Genomic DNA, 20,259 nt, shown 5'->3' with positions numbered 1-20,259 from the left:
TCTGTTTACAGTCTCCCATGGGAGTCACATTGATCTCTCCCTCCTCTCACTTGGCTGGCTCTAAATTATGCTTCACAGGGAGCGATTCGAAACAGCCTTGACACCAAAATAAAATCTGTATTTACCTTTATTCTCAATAACTTTTTTCATATTCAATATGAGAGTTGTCTGACTGGTGGCTTTGGTAATTGACATAGCAGCTATGAGTGTTACAAAATTTGAAGGATTTCTGTGATAACATAAAATTCTGTCTTCAGTAGTAATGATTTAGTCCTCAGTAATTGTCTACACTTTATGTTGTAATATTCCCAACTAACAATTGTGACTACAAAAACACTGTAGCTATTGTTTTTGCAATAGAGCACAATGTTGCCGCGATAAATATTAGTATTATTATTGGCTGGGATTCTGAGCCATATATAAACCTTATCTTTCTGCTGTTTTTTCACAGTCAACACAATCTCTGTTTCCATGATGACATTCAGAATATTCTGTTTATTCATGTCTGGAGATCATGACCAGGATATTAAGATGCATTAAAAACAGCTCATCCTGAATAAGACCTTAACTGGGATGCGAGCTAATATCCAGGGTACTGTGTGCATGTAAATGTCCTCTTTACAAGGTGAATTAAGGTGATATTGCACTGCACAACATGTTTTTCCATAAAGCTGGTTGCCACACTGCAGGGTGCAAGTCAAAAGATATTTTTAAAACTTTGTTGAATCAGGTGTTTCTGATTCTCCCCTGTTTGATCTGGTTCTCTCTCTTTTGATCATTTGTTCCTTTACATCCTGGAGAGCATTTTTAATAAGCTTTTCATGTCCTATGGTTACAATTTATGAATTGAAATTATAGTTCAGGCAAAACTATACCTAACAATATGTGAATCCTTCAAAGAATGTACCATAAATCCATTTTACAGTAACAGATGAGTGCTGTCTAAGGATTGTAAATTGGACTGCTGTTTACATTTGTAGTTAAAGACACTAGAGGTTGTGTGCTTTTAGGAAATGTATGACATTAACACTCCACATGATATGGATTGACTGAATTGACTTGAATTGAATGTGGATTGACTTGAGCTGTGAGTAAATTTCAAACGGACTAATGGTTATTCATCACTCAGCTGTAATGTTGGATGTTGTGACAAAACGAGTAGGAGCGGTGTTTCCTAGTTTTCTTGCATGTGTCTCTCCAACATATTTCCTCTCGGTCCTTGCAGTATACCACCTAATTTAACATAAATGCCTTCAAAATAATCTTAAGAAAGGGATTGGTGGAAACTTAGTGCTACCTCAGCCTTTTTGAAATGCCAATGAACTCTTTCTCACACTCATGTTTTTGTCTCTTCTGTGTGTAGTTTCTCTAGACAGCATCCTGCAGGATGTGCGAGCTCTGCAGAGGGGCATGGAGGGGACCAGGAAGGAGTTCACCATAGAAGAAGAAAACCCTGTGCTGCAGACGTTTCTCAGCAGCAACAATGAGCTGTTGGACTCTGTCGTGGCCGATGGCAAGACTGCCCAGGTCAACTCATTTGCCTTTAATTCCATGAGAAAACTGCACTGAATCCATGTAATTTTTTCTGTATAATGCACTAGAGCCTTATGCCCTCGCTACGGCTTTTTTGTCATCTTTAGTCATTACCATAACTTGTTTATGACTTATAAAGACACAGACAATAAACTTTGCCCAGTTGTTTGGGTGTTTGGGTGAAAGTAAAGATTGTTTTCTACATCTTATGTCTTACAGGATGCGTATGACTCAGCGGTGGAATACTTTGGAGAAAACCCAAAAACCACTCCACCCTCCATGTTCTTCCCCATCTTTGTCAGGTTCATCAAGGCATACAAGGTCAGATAATTTTGATTTTACCGAATCCTCAATGGATTGACTGTAGGTAGTTGATTTACTGATAATACACAAAGCACACAGAAATTACTGTATGTTTACTAAAGCTCTTGCCCAACACAACACAGTCTATCAATCCACAACTATAGTGGGTTAACTTCATGGTTATATTTTAACCTTCAGATGTAAATGGATTCTAATGACTAATGACATGCCATTATAGTATTCAGTGCATGACATTAAAATGCTTGTTCTTCTCTGTGGCAGCAAGCCGAGCAGGAGAATAAGCAGAGGAAAAAACAAGATGTCCTGAACAGTGAAGCTCCATCAACTCCTCCAAAGCCTGACGTAATGGGAAATAAGGTAGCCCCTTTGTTTCCTCCCGAATATAATATGGGGTACTTACTTACGTACTTAGGGCTTTGTATTTTTTGCAGAACATAGGCCACTGATGAATTGCTTCCACCCCCTTTTTGGGGTTTCTTGCTTTTCATCAATGTTTCTGTAATCATAGGTTTCCACTTCACAGGTGATTAGCCTATGGAGATTTGGGAGAGTCATGTTAGATCAACTTCTTTCTCTTCTTCCGCCTCTCTCGACGGGGACGTAGGGGCGGACCTTGAGAGGTGTAATATGGGGTAGCAGTAGCCTAAAATATAGAGAAGTCGGACCAGCAAATAAGGTGTAAACAAGCCCTGGAGGGAAGTTTATTAGGCAAACGTGGAGGTAGTGAGGGGAGGAAGCGGAGGGTAGTAGAGGGCATCGGTGCTCCAGGGTCTAGTGAGGTGAAGTTCAAAGGGAGGGCAGAGGGAGTGTGTCCGGCAGTCGGGGTTCAAAAGCATTTTATCGAATCTGAATCCAGCCTTGAATCTGCTTATCGAATTGTTTTAGGTAATTTGTTGGGGGGGACATTTGGGGCCATTTGTTCGTTGATTTTAGTGAAGTGCACCCACACTTTTGAACATCTGAGGCGATCTGCCATGTTCAGTCGGTCCAGTAAACAAACTGTGGAGTTAGTGTGCACTTGTATTACATCATCAGCTGCAGACGGCAGTTATAGAAGAAAGAGGAGAAAAAAAAATTTGATAAGGAGCTTAACAAATCCGGATATTTTACCAACTTGGAACCGGTTCTAAAATGGAACCGGCTAATGGAACCCAACCCTAGTAGAGAGCTTCAGTACGAGGACTGGGGACACACTGACCTGCCTCTGTGGTTGAGGCTGCCTCTCTTAAGAGGCTGCTGACCAGCTAGGACTGATATCAGGTGCAGCGGTTGACTAGCTCCAGCTGTAGGCAATGTTCTCCCTCTGTATTTTGGCTTTGTGGTGCTGCAGGGCAAGGCTGGAGGTCTGCATGCCACCGGGCCATGGGCTGGAAAAGCAAAGGTCCCTGGTTCCTGAGTCCCTCGTAGGACCGTGCTTCCCCCCCAGGCCATACTGATTTATTTAGACATTTCTGAGAAGCTTCTCTGACCTTTTGATGTTTCAGGTTCCTGTGATGTCCAAGCTGCCCCAGATGGATCTGATAGCGGAGCTGAAGAGGAGACAGGTGACGCCTCTGGTCAGGGAGGGCAAGGACGGGGCCATCGAGGACATCATCACAGGTGGGACATACTGGGACAGGGGAGAGGGAGGACTTATATCTCATATATCTTTATTAACTGTATTGTGAAGAAACTGAAGAACACTGTTGCAGCTATTGTAACTGTAACAAGTAGAATACTTTTTTCATGGCTATCCTGCTGTGCTTTATGTGAAGATGGTGGCAGATAAAAATTTTTATATGAAAAATCGATGATCACATTCTAGGTGGGCACTTAATCAGTGGCATTGAAAAGGGTTCAAAGGTTCAAGCCCCCTGTTTGCACTTTATCAACACATATGCCTATTTCTGTCCCCTTCATATCTTATCTCTTACCTACATCATTCAAGACATCAGTCTCTTCAGCAGTCTGACTGAATCCCTTAATCCTTTTTTTTTTTCAAACCACAGTTAATCTCTTATGCCTACATTACTAAATATTTCATCCTGTTTCCTCTTTTGCTCTGTTCAACTTTTTCTCAGTTTATAATCCTTTCATTTTCTGCCTTACGGCATATCTCACTTGTATTTGTCCTTGCTTTACTCTCACTTGTTTGTCTGTCCTTCTCTTCCTCTCTGCCTCTACCTCTCTCTCTCTCTCTCTCTCTCTCTCTCTCTCTCTCTCTCTCTCTCCTGGTCCTCTCTGGTGTCTTCAGCTCTTAAGTCTGTGCCCTTCACGGCTCGCTCTGGCAAGCGCTCCTCTCGCCTCCTCTGCGACTCTGTCTTCAGTGACGACAGTCCTTCCTAGATCCCTTGGTACTGTGTGCTTCTCTGTTTCCTTCTCTCGCTCTTTTGCTCGCTCTGCCACTGCCGACTGCAGTGCTACCTTTGTTAGAGAGTAGTCTCTATGTGGGAATGGTGGGTTGCTGAACAGCCCCCATCCCCGCTTTATGCATATATGTAAATGTAATATTTACATCTTTAACTCTTATGGGGGAGCTCATATCGGCGCTGCTCAAAAGATTGTAGGAGCAGATTGTATTCATAAAAGTCACTGGCAGGGTTAGAGTGATGTTATGGGCTGAGACAGTCACAGTAATGTTTTCTTATTCATAAACATGATATACTGAGTCAATTTTACCAATTGAATTTTTGCAGCAGTGCCACTCCCTTTTGATGATTTGCATGTTCTGTAAGCACTTCATTAAAGCACCAAAAAATATCACCTGCTCTAGTCAGACAGTATATTTTCAAATAACTGTTATATGTGAAAACAAGTTTAAATATTGAAAATCACACTGTGTTATAGGATGTCATCATTTTCTTTGGAAACGTGACAGTGGTTGATAAATTTGGCATACACACTGACTTTACACTGAATTTTGACTGTCTCTCCTAATATGTGGTTTATTGAACTTACACACAGGCTTGGATAATGAGCTGTTAAATATGTGACACTTAATCAACATGTTAATTTCCACTGGCTGTCACCTGAGCTATCACTGAGAATAAGGCAGCGGTAATATGACAATCACAGCCTTGATATTTTATACACCGCAATGCTGTTACCATTGAGTTTTATGAATGAGGACCTACAGTATGACTTGACTAAGATCAGACAGCAACAGCAGATTAGTACAACTATATTGTAATTTAGTAAGGTGAGTAAATTCACGTACAGGTCCTCTGCCAGGTGGCTTGACAGTGTTTTTGTCCCTTGTCCCCTACCGTAGACTTGAGGAACCAGCCTTACAGACGGACAGACGGCAGCAGGCGCAGTGCCAAGTGGAAACCAGGACAACAGCTCCATGTGTCCTCAGACATCTCCCTCTAAAACACTACAGGCTGGACTCAACGCTTGATTTACACAAGCACAAGAGACGGGACGTTTAACTCATTGTGGCAGGATCTTATTTTCTCACACCTCTTTACAAATGCAGAAATGATATAGGATGTTTCCCTGTTTGGACACTAATGAGAAGATCAGATCTGCACCACAAAGGGTTAAAAATCACATCTTCTGTTGCTTTGTAAATGCAGCCTGACACACATGACACACACAAACACACAAAGCACTGAAATACTTTGATCATGCAGTTCCCCTTAGCTTAACAAATCCAAACTCAACGTGATTTGTCATACAGCAAACTTCCCTATAGCTTTTACACATTACACTGTGAGGTATCCTTAAATAGGCTTGTGTATTTCTTGTTCAGACCCACAACAATCATAATTACAGCAAATTAATACACTATTTCTATAAAACATACTGTACAGCACATCCACTATTTCTATAAATGCGCCTTTCTAAGTACTGAGTGTAAACTTTGCCATTGGTTGATTTTAGTAATGTATGTATGTGATTTGAATGAGAAAATGATCTAGGCTTTACTTGATGCTAATGACACTGGCTGTCCTATGAGCTAGTTAAGATAATTATATGGGAGGTTGAGCTGCTCACCTGGTGCATCACAAAAGAGAGAGTGAAAACAAATGATCTACAAGAGTAGCTCAGACAGCAATAAAATGGCTGATGATTTTGGCCTCAGTTAAAAGGCATTCAACAACTATGTAATAGGCCACTCATAAATCATTTTGATAGTTTTCTTAAAAATGTCCAAAACATGTTTTATTTATTGGTTATATTTTAAATGGAATATTAACTGCTATAATCCATCTTTCTGTCCAGCTGTAAGTCTCGGAAAATTAGAATTGCTCAAGATTTGTAATATATTTAAATTATTTTTAATATTGAAGTGTATGAATTAATAACTCTTTCTTTGCTTCTGTTTTTGGCGTTTGAACAAATAAAAATTTTATACTGTTCTTGCTTTAGCGTATTTTGTAAGTTTGGGAAGGGAGGTCTTAAATCTGAAATATAGTTTGTCATGGGTTTCATTTTGTCCCGCAGCACCTGTAAATCTATGCTGAGGGCTCACACACCCTATAAGTGGAACATATCAGCACCCTCCATTTATCACCAGAGACTTGTCAATAAAGAAATTATTAGGCTAAAAACAGCCCATATGCCTATTTTGTTTCTCATCATTCAATTGTAAGAAATGCACATTGTAAAAGAAATTTAGCACAAAATGAGCAGAACACAAGAAAACTGCCAAATTGTGCAAATGCATCTTTGGACTGTTGACACTTGCTCTGTACTTCTGTTATATTCTGCTGTTCATGTTTTAAACAGCCAATTGCAGTGTCAACTTACAACTTAGCATTTTATAGTTGATTTGCACAATGTTGACAACAGCATGTGTTAGACTTTGTTGGCTGAATGCTACAGCTTGCTTCAAAAAAGTGCAACAGATGCAGTCAAGCACAAACACTGTTGCACTTAAGCACTGACAAAGCAGTGGAGTGACAAAGTATCGCTTTCATTTTTATGACATTATTGGGCTTCAGCTCATGAAATGGAGTGTAACAGATGGAGAAAAGAAGAGAAAGACCTCTATCTGATCACAAGAGAAGCAGCACACAAAAAAACAAACAAAGCTCCAAAATGGCCACCTGGGAACAAACCAAAACTTGATATCTGAGAGCGACCTCTTGTAAAAGACATCAGGTTTAAATCCTGGACAAGCCCTTGTTGAGATATTTTGACTCTTCCTGGAAGTTGCAGCTTTAGAGGTTGGGCATTGCGGCAGGAGAACAATTTGTGCTTCGCTGCTCATGACCTCTGGTTCCTGCAGATCTTTAATTCATTCTTGCAAAAACAAAAGCTTCTTGAGTTTATCTCCTGAGAACTTTGCTTACTTGGCTGATTATGCTGTTTCCCCCCTGTTTTCTCAGGTTCAGTGTGTGATGGTCAGCACTCTGGACAAGCAATTTGAGTTTGAGTAACTGTGTATTTAGTAGTCTGCTTTTCCAGCCAACCTGACTTGAAATATTTGGTTTGTCAATTTGCAGACACTCAACTCTGACCATATTAGGCTTGGAGTACTAAATTTAAAACAGATTTTACAGGAGGGCCTTCAAAAAATTGCTTTGTTCTGTTTTCTTGTCCAACTTCAACTTCAACTTTCAACTTCAACTTGTCCAGTATCTTATTGCTGTTGCAACATCAGAGATTTCACACATGATTTGGGAGATGGGACTTAAAAGAATATACTGTATCTTTGAATTTAACTGCAGCCATCAGGGACATACACATGCAGAAAACTGAAAATCAAACTTACTCAAAACATTTCTAGATGGAATTTTCCATGGGACCAGATTTCTCCAAAGATTGTTTACAATCCCTTCAAATGATGTTTTTATCTATCTATCTATCTATCTATCTATCTATCTATCTATCTATCTATCTATCTATCTATCTATCTGTGTCTGTCTGTCTCTCTGTCTGTCTAACAAGGTTTAATTTACCCTTTGTTTATCATAATGTTATGAAGGACAACAATAATGAGAAACAATTCTCTTTTCCATAAGCACCTCTGCATACATAAAATGATCTGCAACACATATTTAATAGAATGCCCACACAAAACACAACAGAACACATACATGACATTAATTTAACAAGACAAACTGCAGCATTATCAATTAAAATAAAATAAGTAAAAATAAGGTCAAATGCCTATCACTTTATTGAATCAGCACAAAGGACATTTTCTCTTACTCTGAAGAAATTTAAAATGAACCATGAAAAATATCACATCATGGAGCCCTGATTTAATAATATCAGTTTGAAAGGTAGAAAAGCAAAAGAAGATGGAGTGAGTTTTGTCCACTTTATGACTTACTGCTGTTGTTTAACAGCTTGCCTCAAGATTTTGTCAGTGAAGCTAAAAGTTTTACTAGTTCTGCTCTCATCTTCTCAAATTCCTCTGTGGTTTGCTTACATTGCCTTGCTGCTTCTTCAATATGAGCGACAACTTGTGCCTCATTTTTGGGCCTCTGAGTGTCAGAGAGAGTTTTCTTCATCATGGTTACAGCAGCCAGAGCGTTCATGCTCTGTCCAGCAACACTCTGCACAATGGCGCTGAAGGACATTTTGTGCAACATGTCACCGCTCTTTTTGATGGTTTTCAGCTCTTCCACAAGTGGTTTTATAGCTTCTAGGAAATCTTGTCCAGTCTGGTGAATGATCTTTACTCCCTTTATCTCCTTATTTGACTCTTTAGTTTCATCTAGAGGGTAAAGTTGATTAACTATGCTCCCAACTGTAGCAGCTGCAAACCCTGCACCGCAAAATGCACCAAATGCACCACCAATCCCACCGCCTACTGTACCGACTGTCCCACCAAAAATACCTCCTATTGCACCACCAGCTGCCCAGCCAACAGTGCTCCATACTACATCACAAACTACACCATGAACCGAACTACCAACGGCTTCAGCTGCACCACCAACTGCACCGCCAACAGCACCGAACACTGTGCCTCCAGCTGTGCCACCAATTACACTACCAACAAAACCACCAACTGTATCAACTGCACTAATATCACCATAAAATTTGGCACAAGCTGCCACACTAACCGCACCAAAGGCCCCGCCTACTCCACCAGTAACCGCCCCAACGCCTGCACCAAGCACTGCACCCCCAAACGCACCAAACAAGCCTCGCACTTTCTTGCGCTTGTGAGTTTCCTCATGCATGTCATGAACACTGACGGCTATCTCTCTGCTCTTCTCTGAAGCTTTTTGAAGATGGTCTCTGTGTTGATCGTAGAGATCTGCGAACGATGTCGAACTTTCTACGAGTTTGCCCTTTAGGTCAGTGGAAGACACGGTCGACAGTGTGTCCATACTGTCACTTTCCAAACCAACTTCTGGATTTTCCATGCTTGATGTTTTCCGCAAAGATCCACTTGATGGATACTTGAAGAAAGTGGAGTGTTCAGTTGTAGGAAGTAATGTGTAATGCTGTGCAGACCGATGTACTGCTCACTGACTGTGGGATAACTGTCAAGATCCATAAACCAGTGGTGGATTTTCCCCCGCACAAAACCACAGTTCAGTTTGTCCTTGGCAAGTCTGAAGTCTTGTTCCTATTTTTCTGCCTGAGAAAAAAAAAGAGAAGATTAGGAGCTTGTCTTGCCTATTCTGACATCCCTTATATTAAATATGAGGTACATTCTTTGGTCCAATGCCTAACAAGAAAATATGTACATAGAAATATGTATCCCCCATTATTATTTCAGAGTTGTCTGTGAACCTTCAATCCAACAGCTTCAAATGGAGACAGAGCATGTGCTAGCCTGCACTGACAGTGCTGCTGTCTGCTTTCCTTTTCTCTTGTCACTGTTCTGGTTTGGGCAGTTTGCAATCCAAAGCTTGAAAGTCGACAGTAGTAAAAATGTATTGTTCCTGATCCTAATGCAGACTTCTGCCCAAACAACTTTTAACATAGCAAAGATTGCTCTATGCCAAAGTGTGACACGGAGCTAAAAACAAGCTGTTGCTATATTGTCTTGTCTGTCAAATGAATGTTGAGTGGAAACACTTGAAGAAATGAAACATGTTAAGACATATTGTAAATAAACTATTCCATATATACTTATATTGCTGGAAGTAAGTGAGCCTACACATTAAGACTGTTTTAACTTGTTAGTTTCATCCTGTAAATCATATGTACATTAATTTAATTTGTACTTACATGTAGAGTCTGTTGCCTACTTGTTTATTAAGTGCAGTGCCAACTACAATAGCAATTTTATTTGTCCTTTTCTTGTTACTTTAGCGATGCCGTTGCTCTCATGTTCTCTAAATAGATGGAGAGCACACAGCTAAGTAAAAATAGATTCGTTCAGTAGAGAAAGCTGCTACCAGGAAGTGAAGGAGTGGAGAACGGAAGAATAGAAGGGCAGGTCCATGCAGAGACAGGAGATTAAAGAGAATAAAAGAACACGTCAAACTAGAATAGCTTTGGACACACAATTACCACATATTCATCATTAGATCTATACTCATAACATGAAGTAAGGCAGAAATGTTTATTCTTTATGTTATTCATATATAACAAATTTAAAGTAAGTTCCATAAATATCAACATTGTGGAGCAAGTATTTTTCTAATCAAGTTACATTTAATTTAATTGTAAAACAGCTTGTATTAGAAATGTAGTATTAGAGTATTAGAGTAGTATTAGAGGTGCAACTAGCAAGCTATTCCGAGTCTACTAACAATTGTGCAGCTGCAAACTTTTGTCTGCATATCAGATTTATTTTGAAATTTACGCATGCTCAAACCACATGCAGGGTGAACAGCATCTGGGCATTTTTTGCATACATATACATTTTTACATATTTCCAACATATTAGCAATGAAGAGGAGTGCAGGAGTCTGATGGAGAGTTTTATCATGTGGAGCAAGGAGAACCAACTGCAGCTCCTCATCAGTAAGACGGAGGAGCTGGCTGTGGATTTCCAATTGAGCAAGAAGCCACTGACACCTGTCAGCATGTAGGGTGAGGATGTGGAGGTGGTGCAGCCTCACCAGCTCTCAGGGAGCATATCAACAGCAAATTGGACTGGTCTGATCACACAGATGCACTCTTACATGAAAGTACTGTCTTTCTTGAGCAGGCTCAAGTCATTTAATGTGTGCAACACATTACTCCACATCCTCTACCCATCAGTAGTTGCCAGCATACATTTCTTTCTGCCTGGAAGCGGTGGCAGAGGAGAGGATGAGGTTCAAACTGAACTCCATCTTGCATAATAACTCGCACTCTCCCTATGATGAGCTGATGCAGTTACGAATCACCTTTTGCCTCTGGCTCATCTCCCCGCGGCGTAGAGGAGCACTTAAGCGCTCATTAGTGCCGACTGCCACAGTGAACCGAGCCTTTGTTAATTAGGAAGGTGCTGATGTCTGGCTGTCTGCTGCAATGCTCTGGACTGTTCTCAACATCTGCCCTGCTTGCACAGACCTGATCTGCATCCATGCACATGACTTATGCATATTCCTGTTATCTTTGCATATGAGCTGGTGCCTCTGGGTGTATGTTTCTTTCATCTGTAAATGCTAACAATGCACATTTACATGGCTAGACTCATGTCTGTATGGTCTGGACATATTTCTGAGCATACATTACCATATTTCTGTGCATATGCACTGCAAAAAATGCCCAGTCATTTAGTCTCATATACAGTCATATTGTTATAGGCCTACTGACAATGGGGTGAGATAATTCAACTCATCTCCAATGCAATTTGTGGCAGAATAAGGCAAATCACTCCACTGGTATCAAGAAAATGACACTTGATTTCAAGAAATATTCTTGAAACAAGTTGATTTGCATTGGAAACAAGTGGCATTATCTCACCTTGGCAGATTTTTTCACTTGTTTTAAGAGAAGTAGGTTTTTAAGGCTCAGTATTGGATTAAATTACTTGTTAAAACTGACATTTTTGCAGCATGATACCTCCACCTCTAAATCTAATAATGTGAATACCTTTTATAAGGCATACTTGGAATCATTTCTGTATATTTGCTCTACCATGCCTGACAATGTGAATATCTACTGATTCACACTTGCTCATCCACTTCAACCTGTACATCTGTCAGTGAAGATGCTGTGTCTTTACTTATTTGCAGTATTATCTTCAACGTGTTCAATTGCTGTAATTACTTGTATTATCTTACACTCTATTTGCCTTACTGGTCTCTGCTAACTCAATCCTCCACGGGAATCATTAAACTTTCATCTAATCTAAATGAGTGCTGAGCATGCTGTAATTAATCACGTTAATCATAACAGTGGAATTCAAATCTAATCAAAAGCATGTTTGGTTAGTTTTAGACATTACCAGTTTTGACACACAGTTATGACATTTATTTGTCCATGGGAGGCATTACAAACTCTACAAATGAAAAAGGCCATTTACTGCATCAAAGGACATTTAAAAGCATCCCATATGTAACATAACATATGTTCATAGCTAATGATTACTTTAATTTAATTTTAGACTAGATTAATTTTACATTATGAATTAAAAACTTTGTTTAAAGCATTTACTGTTACTTAGTAAACTGTTAAATAACAACAATTGCAGTTAATTATTTGATAGTAAACAATAAAATAATAATTAACTAATATAAAATCATGACAAATTAACCATTTATTAAGGACGGTTATTATGAAGTGTTGCCGCCTTCTCTAGTGTCAAACCAACATGCTGAAAAATTATCTAATTTCAACTATTGCTTTTATGAGCACATATTGATTATAACCTATCCTATATTCTATAAATTCATTAAATGTATGCGTCCTTTATATAATGCTTCAGTGATTAATTGCTTTAACGCAAAATGACCTTCAAGATGCAATAATTACTCTAGACTAGTAGTGATGCCACAATCACCAGGATAAAGATGTAGAAAGAGGCAGATATAACACTGGAGAGACAATCATATGCGCATGTGAGCTATATTTGAGAAAGTGTGAAGGTCATAATAGACCCTATACCGTTTTCACTATTCATCAATTGGCCATGAATCATTTTCTTGAGAGGTCCATTATCAACCCGAGTGTTCAAACTTCACATGCTAAACAGGCTTAAAATATAATATTGGATGTCTTCTCGTGTAGGTTGCAGGTCCACATGTAAGGATTTCTTTGTCATGCAATCAAATTATTGTGAATAACTTGAGTCAGTATAATTCAGAAGATGCAGCGGATCATTGCAGACACTGAATAGATGAGTCACTTTACAACCATCTTGTATAAGAGGGTCACTTTTATTGTCACAAAACCACAACAGGAACGTACAAAAGCAGCAACCTTTGTTTGGTTGATTTTTCTCACACGAAGCAGCAACTTTACTTTCAATACACAAAGTTGCATGGTGTTTTGCACTGTAAGTTGGTCTTTAGTATACTGGTTCTGTAGTAGGTTATCATTCTTCTTCACAATTCACAAACAACACTTATCCCACACGGCAAGCATCACTCTCAGACTCAAGGAACAGTATAGTTGATATACAATATTTCAAATACTCTTTCGCAATAGTTTTAATAATCTTTTTTCTTTATTCTGACAGTAAAAGGGGCCTTACCTACCCATTTGAACATAATACAAAATCTATTTTACTGTACAGTTTTCATTTACTCTATTATACACTCACAAGTATACATAGAATTATTGACAATAAAATGAGACCTCTGTTGACCCAGCGTGCAGATTTCCAGGAATGTATACAGTATGCATGCCATTTTGGATTATTTTTCTCTCTAAAAAAATTCACATAAAAATCAATTTGTATGATGTTACTTGGGTCTATATACATGATTTGAACATCCACAAACAATTTTGAACAATCACACATTCATCAAGAAACCATCAATAGAATTTAAACTGTATAGTCTGTATAGTGTACATACATGGTCCACTATTGGTTATAATAGAGGAAGACAGCTACAAAATGGGGTATCCTATCAGTGAGTTGATCTTTTTTAGAGGAAGGAGGATATGTGCTTTTATAATGTGGTGATGTGGTGGTGCTATAAGTAGTTCACAACCGTCTTCCATTGCTAACTGGTATATTGTTTTATACGTCTCTGTGATTTCCATGACAAATTGTGATCATGATTTGTTCTATGGTTAAAGCAGAAAAAATAATTTCTTAAAAAACAACACAAAAAATCATTTACAGAATAAATGTGTTACATGCTTATGAATCCTCTTTTTCAAGTATAAAAATACAAAAAAGCTTGATTATATAAAACATAGATGACACTTTCTTTTTTACATGTTAATAAAGCAATCTCTTCAAACAATAACTAAATGGTCATATAATATACTTACAATATATCTGTGAAGTGATTTAGGTTATACTTTAACTGCTGTATTTCTATTTTTGTGTTAGCTTTTAGTGCTATCTCAGAGACTACTAATACATTCCATAAACGTATTAACTATATATTGTAACTTCCTTATATAATTTATTTTCTGCCAGTGGTATAAAAACATACTCACAGTGTGAGATTCTGTGGCATGCTCTTGATATTTCTCCCTCCAGCAAAATGTCAAACAGCACATAGCCTGTGTGCAGGATTATTTATCTTGTCATTTGCATTTGCATTACGGCCACAGTTTAATGTGTTATTCACGTAAAAATCTTTGATTCCAACTCTCCATATGGCTATGGTGTACCTACCATGCCAAAACCAGGGTTTGATTATAACTACAAAGCAATCTTAGAGCAGTAAAACTCTGAAATACATGCATGATGCCTTTAAAATTGTAGCTAAAATATCGTGTTTGATTGTACGATATGCTGGATGATGGATTTGTAACGTAGGTGTTGAGGTGTCAGAAGATCCCCTGCACTATTTTGACTCCGTTCCCTCATAATAAAATAGTTTACCAAAGTATATATTGCAAGTCCAGAGCAGACAAGAAATGCAACTACTTTCACATGTTTTTATCTTCATCTAATGTGGAAGGGGAAACTTTTTCTCCTGTCTAATTTGATCATTTTAATAAACTGTCATGAGTCTTAACATCCCATTTGGCTCCCAAGTGCATTAATTTGGTGACCTCCTGTTGATACGGTCAGACAAAGGTTAAGACGTCCAAGTTGTTAATCCAAATTAATTTCAAAATTTGAAGTCTTCAAGAACTGAACTAGGTTTTAGGAGTCCAAAGCCAGAGTGATGCGAGTAGCCACACCTCACGTAACTAGTCCAGCTGAGACCTGAGAGACCTGAGAAGCAGACAGAAAATGAAGAGAGCAAAGCGAGAGAGGAAGGAAGGAATGACTGGCTCTGGTGAACCAAAGTACAGACCAAAAAGATGTGGGGGGAATAAGCTCAAATTGACTCCCAGCGCAGGGAAACGTCAGCGAAACTGAAGCTTGGCCAGAGGGATGAGCGGGGTTGCTGCAGAAGAAGAAGCAATAACTGACTAAAGTTCAGCACTGCCCAAGATGCAGCAGATGCACAAAGCAAGCAAAGAGAAAAAAAAAATTGAGAGCAATAAATGTTAAAAATCCAGAAACAATGGGTGAAAAAGTTGAATGAAAAAAGGAAGCGGTGAAAAGGAGAGATAAAAAAGGAAAAAGACAAAAAATCAAACTTTGCAAACAGACAAATGTATTTTTCAGATGAGTTTCTCTCAAAAACCTTCATCTATGAAGCCCTCTGATCTGCTGTGCGTGTCGCTGAATTGCGTCAAGGTAGCTACGGGGGTTGCTGTGTGACGTATGAGTCATTGGAGCTGAATGGTCCCCCCCTGCACTACCACTCCGCGCTTCGATCTCCTGATTGGCCACTGGGGATGCCGGGTTTGGTGCATCGGCGTGACAGTCCTCGTGCTTGTGGGTAGATCAGAGCGCGAGAGAGAAACGTATGTGGCTGTCGCTAAGCTGCACATAGGCAGAAATGATGCCGCACAAAGGCAGAAATGATGCTGTGATCAGTATTGCTCTGCTGTCAGGGCTTTGGGACAAGCAATCTGTCCTTATTCTGCTCTTCCTTTTCTCTGTATGATGGAGTTGGGAGGGGACGGAAGGAGAGAGGGCTCAGGAATAGGGGGAAATGGAATCTAAGGCAGGGATAGAGAGGGAGGATAACGTAATGCAGAGGAGAGGAGAGCAGAGGAGAGGGGAGAGGAGGGGTTGGGAGAACAGAGCGGAGAATGGGAGGAGAGAGAACGAGCGAGAATGATAGAAGCGGATGAGAGGAAAGGGGAGGAGCAGAGATCAGAGGAGAGGAGAGCAGGAGAGGAGATGAGGAGAGGAGAGGAGAGGAGGAGATGGGAGAAGCACAATATTTGATTCGACTTTTTCCCCGCTGCTGGCTAGCAGTTCCACCACATGTAGGGTTTTATGCAGACTTCAAAGCTGCGATTGGCCATATCAATCACACCATGCTCAGCACAGAACAACACTCATTTTCAGCCTGTCTGAAAGTGTTTCAGTGTTGCAATGACCACAGCCCTTATTAGCCCAGACTCTTGGGTGCTGCTAAGAAAACATTTACTTGCATCTGAGCTGATCTTCTCTTAACATCACAGCAACCGCAGAAGTCTCAAAGGCCCCTTTAAGAACCAAATAAACGAAGTAAATGGAAAAGCAACCAAAATGTGGACGTTGGCTAGTCCCCCTTTGATGCCAGTGCTAATGAATGGCTTTGCCCATTAGTGAACAAGAGATTTTCCCTCTGATTAGATGTCTATGGGCCACACATGGCTGGTGATGGTTTGTCCATCCAAATGTTCAATGAGGCAAAAGGGTTATGAGGACAAACCAATTACGTTCACAAAGATTAATGACCCAGGCCGTTTACGGCACCGGGCATGTGAATAAAAACATGGCTACAGTGGAAATACATGCCTGAGGGGTGCCAAGTGAGCCGGTAGACTGCTGTTGAAGGCTTAAATTTAGTGTCACAGGTGGCAGGCTGTATTCTTCACATGATAGATGGGTCTTGGGTGTGTCCTTGGGAGGCCTGTATAGTCCCAAGTGAGATATGGTATAGCGGTGCATGGTAACATGACAAAAAACTACTGTAAGTATACAATCCACGGCTCATGAACCCCACTTTGCAAAGGATAAGATCAAAGTAAAGTCACAGTTTTGGCTAAAAGTGATCAGACGGAGAGGGATTTTTGGTGTGTTGGTGAGGATAAAGGGACTGCTACACTGCCTGGAGAAAAGGTTGGCTCAATACGATACCCTTAAAAAGCTACTCAAGTCAAGTACTGTGTTAGAGAAGGATGTGCGGGAGGGAAGATTCCAAGGTTGACAACAGCTCGAGTCAAACGATAAAGGAAAACAGTTTCTGGTGACACGGTGCTCCTTCGTGCCTCGGGGGGACACTGGTACATCTGTGGCTCTCCGAGTGCTCCCAGGAACACAAGGACTAGAGGAGACAGGTGCACCGCCCCTGCTTGCAAGGGATTTAGGGTATAAAGTGCACCGCCTCTCTTCATGCAGTAAAGCAGCAACATTTCCATCAACTTCTAATTCATCCCTATTTTTAGATGCGAACAGAAATCAACAGTAGGCACATACTGTAAGTGCATCCTGGTTCACTCTACCTATGACTACACAGGTCAACAAAAATATAAAGTCTGTGCTTTGAGATAAAATTTGTAGCATTTGGTCATATTCTTTTGGCACTTCTTCCAGATGGATGCTGTTCTGTAGTCTAATAGCCTCTGGTTACTGGACTAGATTCCAAGTTTTGTCAACAAACACTTTCATAATCCAAATGCATTCATTTGCCTGAGGCAAATACACACATTATACACACATTACACCACTTCTGCTGATCTTGACACAGGCAGCGTGTGAAATTTACTGCATCCTTCACTACAAAAAGGTGTGAAAAATAAATGCTAAAAAAAAAATAATAATAATCACAGTGAGTCAGATGGTGAACAGTTGCGGCTAATTCTCGTTGCTTGATAATGACTGAAACTTTTGTTGCTGCCCAGTAATGCCTCCCATATGTTTGAAAGGGCATGCTCTTTATACAATATACATGGGGTTTCATTTGACCCACAAACCACAATACGGTATGTACAGGACGACAGAGATGCATTTATGCCTACTGATGTTGAACCACTGTAAAATAATCACTCACATTATTTGCATGTTACAAACACAGTAAATTGTACAGGTAATTTTGCTTGTATTGATTACAGACAGTAAACTATATTGCACTGTGTTGAAGAAGTTGCCTGATAGTATATTTGTTCCTGTATGCTATTAACACCATATTTGACAGCATATCAAGCCATGGGTTCACTCCTGACTATGTAAGAGTGTAAGTCGTAGCAGAAAAGGTTCTTGTGGATTTCTATGAAAATATGAACGATCCCTAAAGTAAGCTACACTCTCAGATTCAGCAGGTGTATTGAATGTGAGGAGAAAAAAAAAAACCAATAAGGACAATGGGTGCACTTGGAGGCACAAATAATATTGCACATTTGAGTCTGAGACCAGCAAAAACCACAAGCTGTCATGAATAGTAATTCTTGCGGTCCTTATCTGGGGGCAGTGTAATGTTTGCCCAGATGGCAACACTGTGTCAGATGGAGGTCAGCCATGTTAGCCATGAGCTAATTACTGTTACGGCTAATGGGAGGTATTGTCAAGGACACTGAGCTTTCTGGGAAGTCATAACGTCTTACATGATAGTGGAGACTCCATTTCCGAGCTCCTATGAGTGAGGTGGTTTTGTAGGTTTTTGGAAAAAAAGCAAAACCTTGAGAAACTCTGAAAGGAATGTTTCTAATGGATGAGGTAAGTTTGATGGGTAAAAAATAATTTGCAAGTAGAACTCTGGGGAAATATGGGCTCCATTTCAAGCTAAAAGGAAACCCTTTGAACTTAAACAATCCATCGGAATAGATTCCTGGAACTGCCCCAAATGTAGCATTGGTATCTAGGAGCTAACTAATGGAAAAGATGATTATGGCTATTGAGAGAAATGAGGGGATTGGGGTGAGTGGCTAAGGTGCTCCCCAACTGAGAACGAGAGGCTTGCTGTGTTATCACTGCCTCTCTCAGGGAATTTTCTGAAGCTCTTTTTAGAGGAACTTGGCAAAGGGTGGGTCAAAGCTGTTCCACTCAGCATGTCAGAAGCAGCTTGAAGTGTCTGCAGGAGCAGATAAGACGAATAGAGCTTCACATCTGAGCGGAGCGCATGAGAGTTCACCTGGAAAATATCAAGTCTCGGAAGTGTATTGTGTTTTACCTCTGGTACTATCCACTACCTCAGTCATCCTTTCATTATGTTATTGTCACTACTCAAATACAGGTTTTGGACTTTACTTTCTCTTTGCATGTTTCTTGTTTCTTTGATTTGTAAACACAAAGCAGGATTTTACTGTGAACTGAAATGCACATTTGACCTGCTATTTGAGAACTCCTCTACAAAAAAAACTTTTTTTACAGGTGACCGTTGAACTTGTGCTTTACACTCATTCAGCATCAATGCTGTTAAGGAAACTCTAAGCAAGCTAATTTAATGGATCGGCCTCTTGATAATGCCTGTGCTGGACCTTGGAGGGTCATAATACCTGTTCAAAACCTTATTGAAATACTTAGAACTTATTGAATACTGCCTGCCAACCTTGGGATTTTAAAGGATGGATAACGCAAAAAGAACAGCATGTAATAATTATTTGATGAATAGAGTGAGAGAAGAAAGAAATGAATCAGGGAGAGAATACATGGCTGGATCGTGGTGGAAGGTCAGCAATTTGACTTTGTGATGTGAAATCATTCCATGGCATTATTGAAGATTATGTAGCACATTGGAGGCAAAGAATGTATCTGTATAGATCTGACTATTATCATACAGCTAGTTTAATCAGTCACAAGCACCACCAAGGCCTTCCTCAGAAAATCAAAACACCAACATACTTGCACGACAAAAACTTGTTCTCTAAGCAAGCTAGATTAGATCCAGTAACTCAAATGTCAAAACACACATCAACAACTGTTGCTGAAAATCAAGATTTTTGTAGATATTTCCCCTCTCCTTTTGTGTGATCTCATGTTGTCTGCTGGCACAGTTTTTCTCATCTGCCCGAAGTCGCAGGGGGAGAAACCTCCGCAGGGTGGAGAGGGGGTCAGACTCTAGCGTCAGAGGCGACTGTTTTAGAAGTGGAATACCTGCTGCTGGCCCTGGATCTTGGGGAAATCCTCTTTCTGCTTGCGGGTCTTGGGCCGCTCCAGGCTGCCCTGCTGGAGGTGTTTGAGCCTGGCCGCGACAGTGGGCTGGGGTCCCTTGGCCGGGCCGGGCGAGTTACTGGCATTCTGTGGGTGCAAGGAGAAAACAGAAAGCATCGTTTGAGCCATTTGAGTTATTTTACAGTGATGATGGATGGTCATAACCTCAGGAACCTCACATCATCACACGTACCAGTCTTGTCCATTTTGTTTTTCACTCGCTTTTTGCCCAAATACATATGAAGTGA

General features: G+C 40.1%; 2 protein-coding genes across 3 annotated transcripts in view; one reads left to right on the top strand and one right to left on the bottom strand.

Moving 5' to 3' along the window:
• Positions 1-6,367, top strand: part of fmnl1b (formin-like 1b) — a 35,776-nt gene extending 29,409 nt beyond the window's left edge. For both annotated transcript variants that reach the window (XM_078290740.1, XM_071899179.2), the window contains exons 22-26: positions 1,364-1,527; positions 1,753-1,854; positions 2,119-2,214; positions 3,342-3,456; positions 5,108-6,367. In XM_078290740.1, the coding sequence (XP_078146866.1) occupies positions 1,364-1,527; positions 1,753-1,854; positions 2,119-2,214; positions 3,342-3,456; positions 5,108-5,208 (578 nt within the window). In that variant the 3' untranslated portion in view covers positions 5,209-6,367. The remainder of the gene's footprint in view (positions 1-1,363; positions 1,528-1,752; positions 1,855-2,118; positions 2,215-3,341; positions 3,457-5,107) is intronic.
• Positions 6,368-14,998: 8,631 nt separating this feature from the next.
• The window catches only part of srcin1b (SRC kinase signaling inhibitor 1b), a 67,904-nt gene continuing 62,643 nt past the window's right edge, over positions 14,999-20,259 (bottom strand). The window contains exons 19-20 of the mRNA XM_071899185.2: positions 19,955-20,098; positions 14,999-15,031 (exon numbers count right to left, since the gene is read on the bottom strand). Coding sequence (XP_071755286.2) covers positions 14,999-15,031; positions 19,955-20,098 — 177 coding nt within the window. The remainder of the gene's footprint in view (positions 15,032-19,954; positions 20,099-20,259) is intronic.

The sequence above is a fragment of the Centroberyx gerrardi genome, chromosome 20 (assembly GCF_048128805.1).
Source record: "Centroberyx gerrardi isolate f3 chromosome 20, fCenGer3.hap1.cur.20231027, whole genome shotgun sequence".
NCBI classification, from domain to species: domain Eukaryota; kingdom Metazoa; phylum Chordata; class Actinopteri; order Beryciformes; family Berycidae; genus Centroberyx; species Centroberyx gerrardi.
This window is presented reverse-complemented; position numbering and strand designations above follow the sequence as displayed.